The sequence below is a fragment of the Dichomitus squalens genome, assembly GCF_000275845.1.
Source record: "Dichomitus squalens LYAD-421 SS1 unplaced genomic scaffold DICSQscaffold_59, whole genome shotgun sequence".
NCBI classification, from domain to species: Eukaryota; Fungi; Basidiomycota; class Agaricomycetes; order Polyporales; family Polyporaceae; genus Dichomitus; species Dichomitus squalens.
Genome location: NW_006766941.1, coordinates 92,451 through 100,277, shown reverse-complemented (window position 1 = coordinate 100,277; position 7,827 = coordinate 92,451). Strand labels below are relative to the sequence as shown.

The following is a 7,827-nucleotide window of genomic DNA, read 5'->3' as shown; positions in this document are numbered from 1 at the left end:
CGCTGACTACTTGCTTGTTGAGCCATCCTCCGTACTTGTCCTGTAGGGCCTGAGGCAGGTCCCAGTGGTAGATAGTGCAGGCAGCAGTCATACCATTCCTGTGTGCAGTCATGATCACATCACGGTAGAAATTGAGCCCGGCTGGATTGGCTGTGGTGCCTGTGCCGTTTGGAAGAATGCGCGTCCACGCGACGGTGAAGTCGAACTGATTAACTCCGAGGGCCTGCCTAAAGAGAGGCAGGTCCCGGGGATAGGTGTGACTATCGACCAAGGAGGTTAGCACCATGTTTGTCACAAGGTAGCGATACTAGGAGGGAACCCACTAGAAGTCAACTGCGATATCTCCAGTCTCATCATTGGCGATGTGACCTAGCCCCTTCTCGTGCGCAAAGGTGTCCCAAATGCTTGTGCCTTTACCGCCCTCTGCCTGGGACCCGGTGGCGCCCTCGATTTGATAGGCAGATGTACCACAACTAAAAATGAAGTCGTCTGGGAGGGTACGACCATCGAGGACGTAGGCGCCTCGAGCCAGACAGCCCAATTTCAGCAGTATGAGTGCCGGCGCACCACCAAGTACGGAGAATGCTGAGACTTTCATCGCGGCAAACCAAGAACGTCCACCAGGATTTGAGTTGTTTGCAGCCTCTCCTGTGCACGGATCAGGAGCGAGAAGTGGAAACTGGTGTGACTGGAGCTTATCGGTCTTCAAGTACTCTCCACGCCGGCCTGCTGATGCGTTCGAAGTTCGAGAAGCGACTCGCTTCTTGGCAGTATGCGCGATTCAATGCGCGACTCCGTGCGGGAAGATAGAACGCGTCGGGATCCATAGGGTACCGTATGGTGGTATAGCTGTATAAAAATGTGCTGTCAGGTCCTGGGCTGTGATCGTACGTTTCGGCAGGATCCGAGCGTCGGACATGCGCGCTTGGTGCGCACGTAGCTGCAAGTACTTGAGGGGTTGGGACCTCCTTGTAGAGCGACCAAGGAGTAGGTAGTTTGCTGCGCGATGTGTGCCGAACTGAGGTTCTTGCATATGCAACTGAGGTTCGCTTAGATACCACTGAGGTTCGGTCAGGCGGGGCTGAGGTTTGCCGACGGGCCAGGTCCTGCTGCCAGCGCTTGATGCTTACTCGGCTATGCTAGTTCCGGTGTCCTGCTCCCACGCTCCGACATCCAAGTTCAACGTTCAACATCCAACAATCATCGTCCATCCAATGCAAAGGAATTCGGTGAGTATTTTGAATCGAAGTTCCTCTATCGTGATTCTGACCTTACCTGCTGAGGGCGGACCGGCGTGGAAGGTCGAGGGCGCGATCGCGGATAAGATCGCCCGGTGGAAGGAGGAGGAGCGCATCGAGCGCGAGGCCGTGAGAGGACGACTCGATGGAGGTGGATGACGACGGGGGGCATGCACGCATATGGCGAGTCGACCGAGGACGATGGGGACAGGAAATCCGGAAGCTCAAGGTGAATACTCGGGTTCCCAGTGCATCGACAATGGCTCAGGCGGATGCTAACGATGCCCTTGCCCTTGTCCACCTCAGCCTCGCAGATACACAATTCGCTCGTTCCAGTGATCCTACCCTCGTGCTTCCCTCGCCTCTATCGACATCTCTGTTTGGCTCATCCACCAGCAATGTCCTCCCGAGATGCAGCGCCCTACCGAGCAGTGTCCGTCCGCCCCTTTGCAGAATCCCAGTCGTACCCACTCTGTGTCTGCATCTGCATCTGCGTTTGATCCCCGTTCGCATCTGCGGCAGCTGTATCACCGGAGCAGGAACGGACTACATTGGGTGACTGGGAGCAACGCGACCCCCATCGCACGAGCGAGGCCTACAGCGAGTCTCGGGAGCTGTACCCGATGTTCTTCCCGCAGATCGTTCGCACTCCTCGTCATTACTCGTTAGGATCAAGATGTTCGAGGCATGAAGAGCACAACGACACTCTGCGGCGAGGACACCCCCTCTCGGTAGCATCTATGCACTGGCAGGCCATGCTCCCTCGCGCTCGAACAACATGAGCGTGTGCCGACAGTCCAAATGCCTCCTCCGGTGAATACATCTGTTTCTACTACGCCCCCAGCTCCCTCAGCCTGCTCACGTTCAGGAGCCCCCAGGCTCTGCTTAGTCCGCTTCTCGTGGTCAGCACCCCTCGACGTAGACTAAAACTAGTCCTGGCTAGAATATTGACCGGATTGGTGCTCGGGACGTCGGTCGCAGTTAGACTTCCTCCGTAGTTGAGCGTCCTGGATACGACGTAGCATTCTCGGGCGAAGCAAGCGAGCGAGAGGGCAAGACTCATCCGCGTATGCCCCCATCATATTCCCTCTTGCAATTGGCGGCGAGGCATGCCGTAGCTGAGGGCTCCGACAAGGACAAGGCTATCAATCTCTACGCCATTTCTGTTCAGGTCAAGACCCTTGCCGGTCTCAGTCTCCCCGACTCTCCTCAGCACATCGACAAGTTCCCGACCAACTTCCACTACTCGGCCAAGGCCGGCGTTCTCGTGTTCTCGGGCTACGTGCACAACGACGGCGACTTGAAGAAGGCGAAGGAGAACGACGAAGCTTGGGAGAACCGGGAGAACCGAGGTGATACTGCGTTCGTCTACGACGAGACATTCGAGCGACACTGGGATACCTGGGTTGGCACGAAGAGACCGTCGCTCTTCAGCGTTCAGCGTTCAGCTCGGCAAGGGCGCAGACGGGAAGTGGGCTCTGGGTAGCGACTTTGTGAACCTGTTGAAGAACACCAACCACGTAAATACCGTCCGCCTTGTCCCAGTGTGTGTACGCTCATGCCTCTGCTAGCATGCTCCTGTGGAGCCGTTCGGAGGCACCGACGACTTTGACGTGTCCGATAGTCATGTCATCTATACTGCCAAGGATCCTCAGCATCCGAAGGCCTGGCACAATAAACAAAACGCAAGTCCTAGCATATGGATTTGTTTGGGCAACATGATTGATTTGTATCTTAGATATACATCGTTGACATACACGGCCTGGCAACGCCCCGCGAGCTCACCTCAGGGAAACATGGAGCGACTCACAGCCCTGTCTTTAACACGGCTGGGAACAAGGCCGCCTGGACGCAGCTGGACCGTGATTGCCACGAGAGCGACCGGTACGTTCCAAGCGACGTTCACCGTGGTACGCCCGCTGACGTCCGACAGTGCGAAGCTCGTGATCTACGACCTGAAGAAGGACGTGCAGTACACGCTGGCCGGGCACTGGGACCGTTCCGTTGGCAGCATCGCGGTGCGTAGCTGCTATCACTCGCCTCCACTCGCCGAGTGCTGACAGCGTGCATGACAGTTCGCGCACGACGACAAGACCGTATTCTTCACGGCCAACGAGCATGCACGGGGCGAGATCTTCTCCCTCCCTGTCCCTGAGACGCCGTCGAGCTCCTCGAGCGACCCCTCCTTCTCTGCAGAGTTCGGTACCCTGCGCGAGATTATGTCGACGGGCTCTGCGTCCGCGATCCAGCCACTGTCGGATGGCCGGCTCGTGTTCACGCGCTCGTCGCTCACGGGAAGCCCGAGGTCGAGCAGATCACGCGGTTTGCGGCGAGCGCGTTGAAGAGCAAAACCCTGGACGATGGCAGCGACTTCTGGTTTGAGGGCGCTGAGGGGAAGAAGGTGCACGGGTAGCTGCTGAAGCCGCCTGGGTTCAAGGAGGGCGAGAAGAAGTGGCCGATCCTGTTGGCGATCCACGGTGGTCCGGAGGATGCTTGGGAGGGTGCGTGGTCGAACAGGTGGAACTTGAACAGTGAGTCGCTATTGTTCGTGCTCGGGAGAGCAACACGGGTTCCGATTGTGAGTGTCCATCCGCGGGAAGGTTCACGACAGCACCTGTCCACTGTCCCCAAGTACAAATGTGGAGGAGATCGCGACCGATCTGCGAACGTGACACCCCAGCCACCAACGCGCATGCCTCCGATGCACGCTCAGCCTATGCGCATCCCACCTAGTTGGCCGTCGCCATCGTCGTACAACATGCGACCGTTGCCCGGATCGAAATCACCTCGTTATGACTTGTCGTCCCGTTATCATTCGTTCAGCTCTTCCCACCACCACTCGTAAAGTACTGTCGTCTGCCCTGCCTCCATATCTGGAGAGCATATGCATGTATATATGATTCTGCTTAACCTATGAAGTCTGTTCTAAATAAAGCTGTTGAGGTAGCAAGTCCTACTACCCAGCGATTCATGAGTTGTTCTTGGGTAACATATCCTGTGTATTGTAAAGGGGGGAGGGTATGTGAAAGAGCGAGAAGTAGAAAGCCCTCCTGATTTTCGATTTGTGGAGACTCGACGTTGACTTCATTGAGGTGTTCGGGAGGTCCTGTTCGACCAAGCCATGAGCTCCAACCTTCGCTCAGAGGATTGTTCGTTGCATGCGATGTACGCAAGTCGTCCTCTTGTAAAGCCTCCCAGTCCAGGCCATACACCTCAAGTTCCTCGTCACTATTAATGATGTCCGCTGGTGCATCGCCTCGCACACCATGTATTAGCATGTCAAAGCCAAACATGTCAGCAGGTGATCGCCTTGGACCAGTTCGCAGGGAGATCTTGTGTTCATTCCAAGCCTTGACAAAAAAGGTGAGGTCAAAATTGATGTAGTCAAGGAAAAGTCGGTGCAGGAGCCAGATGTGGTGGGGGTTATTGATATCAAGGCCATGGTGAAGCTCTAGTGCTGTGAAGTAATCGGCCCATTTTGCACCGACCTGAGCAGTCACATCCACCCAGAGTCGCTCGATGCGAATGTTGTGAACACTGCTATGTACGTCAGGCCAGGTGAGTTGGAGATTGAATGGCATAAATGATTGATATGATATAACTCACCGCCCCCAGATGTACGAACCACGCCCGATACCACGGAAGCTCTCCATATACTCTGCAACACGAAGATTCTCAACACCATGATCTCCACGGACACGTGATGGGACGCAATATTGTGTGGTAGCATCCAGGAAAACCTGAAGAACCGTTTCGGCACGGTTATTATCACTAGCACGTAACCCAGTGATGAGTCGTGAGTAGCCATCGATGAAGCCATGGATCACAACACCCCAGCGAATTAGACCTTTTGAGCAGATGTGTGTTAGTACTCAGGATGTGCGGCAAAATGTTGCATAACTGCTTACCATGCTGGCCATCATGATGCCAAAGTGCATTGGGTCCAGCGACCTTATACTCGCGGCGTCGTATGCGAATCCGCTCAAAGACTCGACGAACAGGATCGACACGCAGCAAGGCCTGGCGGAGGCGATTCCGCCCGATACGGTGCCCAAGTGCACGGAGCATGCCATCTAGGACACTTAGTCCAGCACGATGATAATGTGAGCGTAGGACGATAAGGAGGTGGTCAAGATCGTCATTAGTGAGGTCTGTTCGCAGTGCTGTTGACACAGGCTGTGGTAGGGAGTTGCGTAGATCACTAGGGAATGACGAGGGGATAGGCAGAGTAGGATCGAGAAGCTCATCAGATTCGGTGGGTTCGCTGTGGGTTGCTTGATCGCTAGATGTCCTAGGGTCAGCCTGAGAGGCTTCAAGGCTCGGAGGTGGAGTTGAACTGGTAGGATGTGCGATGTCGGTGTTGTGAGCTAGGACTGGGTCGTCGGCAGCAACAATGCCATAGTCGACAAGACACCGCTTGACGGTATGCCGATGGACACCGAGAAAGCGAGCGATGCTTGAAACACTGCGTTGTGTGTATGCCCAAGCTAGAAACTCGGGATCAATGTATATTTTAGGACAACCGCGGTGTGGATTTGATGGGTCTGGTCCTTCCTGAGATATGACTGTAGGGTGGCCATGGTGTGAATCGGCGAGCAAGTCCTGGTACTGCAAGCGAACATCTGATTGCATGGCAGTCAGATTGACCACAATCGTCTGAAATTCGGCAGGGTCAAAGATTTGGAAATGCTGAACCTATATTTAGATCTATAATTTGATGGTGAGTGCACAGTGACACACCTCATGAACGAGCTGCATAAATTCATCAAGTCGTTCACCGAGTCGTTCTAGTACGATTGTGTCCGAACCATGCTCGAAGGCAGTGCGAATAGCACCTTCAAACCTTGAGTACTCGATCCGAAAGGCGGTCAGAAGAGGCCCACTGAAATCGGCTGCCATTTGGAGCACAGAGAGAATAGTGTGTTGTAGGTCGTTGTCGTTACTAGCTGTCCCTGCATGAAAGGGCAGTGGCTCAACCCTAACCCAATGTGCGATCACTACAGTCCTACTTGCCTGCTCGCTTGTTCGCTTGCTCTGCAACTTATCGATCTTGCCTGTGCAGCCTATTCAACAGGTTTCATGGAAAGCTCTCGCAATGACTCCAATGGTACCAGTACATATGTAAATAATATTATACCAACTACATCCGGTGAGCTGGTTCATCTCACCGACCTCGCACTGCTACTTATGCTAAGTTGCAATCGGTAGCTCCTTCCAGTCTATCGGTCTTCAATCTTTCTCATCCTCCACCTTGGAGGTCAAGTCATAGCCTTTCTAGTCAGTCTCTATACACATTCTCAGCAATGTTACTAATGGTATGCACCCTTAGATCTAGGATCTACTATACACCACGACGAACTTCTCCTTGCTCGTTCGCAATGGCCTATTTCTGCTGAAGTGGGGAACATGATAGGTACCTATTGGATCAGGCTATTACTAGTCATCTTAGGGCTCACCTACTCCATAGTTGCTGAGCCATCGTACCCTCAAGTTGAGGAATCCAGCCAATCTAGAGCTGTACTGTCACCTCCTCAAGCTCTGATCGTCTCCGATCAAGCATCGGGTAGTGCAAATTTCTCTCAGAGAGGGGCCACCATATCTGCCAGTGGCGATGAATCAGTCAGTATAGTATATTACCATCGCCACCGACTGTCTCTCAATATATCTTTTTTAGAATGCTGTCGCAACTCGCTTCATTCCAAACTCTACCACACCGACAAGCACTCAAGAGCTGTCGGTTACGACAGTCGCTTGTGCTGTTTTCTATGGTGGTATCGTTTCGGCTCCAGATTGTGAACATTTCCAGCTTTTCCCTTCATTGTCTCTTCGATCCGATCAGGTTCATCGGAGTGGAGATGAGGTGCATACAGTCGGTTTGGATGTGCTTTTGCAGACACTTCAGACGAGTCTTATCAGCTCGATGTCACCATTCAACATCGACTGGCTTCTGGATGTACTTTCTGCTCCAGACTTTCCTGTCGCATTTCTGTTTGCGACTTCCCGTGCTATCCCATCCGAAGGCCTTGACTATCGTTCACCTCGAAATCTTTTCCGATTGATCTACCCGAACTGCACCTCTCTTCTGCCCCTCACCTATCCCTTCTCGCCATCTTCTCTGGATGCTCTACTATCACTCGACTCGCAGTGTCGCTCAAATGTCACACTCCTAGAGACCTTGCGACTATTCGGAGCCTCTTCCACAAGAGCTTGCTTCACTCTTTTTATCGAGCGAGTGCAGCTAGCTCCTGAGTCGTCTATGGTAAATGACTATGTTTATCTTGTTAGGCATTAACTGACTTTATACCAGGCTGGCAGGGTAGCTCATTTTGTGCCCTTACCTCAATACCAACAGGGCTCATCTACTACAGCTGTAAGTGCACTATTGCCTTTTATGTTTAACTAAGTCTAAGATAACTATACTTCATAGGATGCTGGTCCTCCTGTGCTTACCCCTGCTATGGCAAGTGCTGGCCTACAGATTGACACTCTGTGTAAGACCAGAGGATGCTCATCTGACAGTCTTTATGCTGCACGCTACACAAGCCAGCAGGGAAGGGCAGGGGTTTTGGCAGATATGGTCTACAATCAT

General features: G+C 53.3%; 3 protein-coding genes across 3 annotated transcripts; 1 reads left to right on the top strand and 2 right to left on the bottom strand.

The window, feature by feature from the left end:
* Nucleotides 1-4: 4 nt before the first annotated feature.
* On the bottom strand, nucleotides 5-598 carry DICSQDRAFT_69906 (glycoside hydrolase; the record flags this gene model as incomplete). Its single annotated transcript, XM_007369988.1, has 2 exons — nucleotides 5-260; nucleotides 324-598. Coding segments are annotated over 2 exons (531 nt in total), but the record flags the coding sequence as incomplete, so codon positions are not given.
* A 1,709-nt stretch (nucleotides 599-2,307) lies between these two features.
* On the top strand, nucleotides 2,308-3,651 carry DICSQDRAFT_174168 (uncharacterized protein; the record flags this gene model as incomplete). The annotated part of the gene is made up of 7 exons (XM_007369987.1): nucleotides 2,308-2,643; nucleotides 2,696-2,758; nucleotides 2,810-2,945; nucleotides 3,029-3,122; nucleotides 3,172-3,256; nucleotides 3,314-3,440; nucleotides 3,488-3,651. 7 exons carry the CDS (start codon nucleotides 2,308-2,310, stop codon nucleotides 3,649-3,651), a joined length of 1,005 nt encoding a protein of 334 aa, XP_007370049.1.
* A 493-nt stretch (nucleotides 3,652-4,144) lies between these two features.
* On the bottom strand, nucleotides 4,145-6,137 carry DICSQDRAFT_70004 (uncharacterized protein; the record flags this gene model as incomplete). Its single annotated transcript, XM_007369986.1, has 5 exons — nucleotides 4,145-4,775; nucleotides 5,140-5,540; nucleotides 5,613-5,732; nucleotides 5,859-5,927; nucleotides 5,979-6,137. The coding sequence occupies 5 exons, from the start codon at nucleotides 6,135-6,137 to the stop codon at nucleotides 4,145-4,147; spliced, it is 1,380 nt and encodes a 459-aa protein (XP_007370048.1).
* Nucleotides 6,138-7,827: the final 1,690 nt, after the last annotated feature.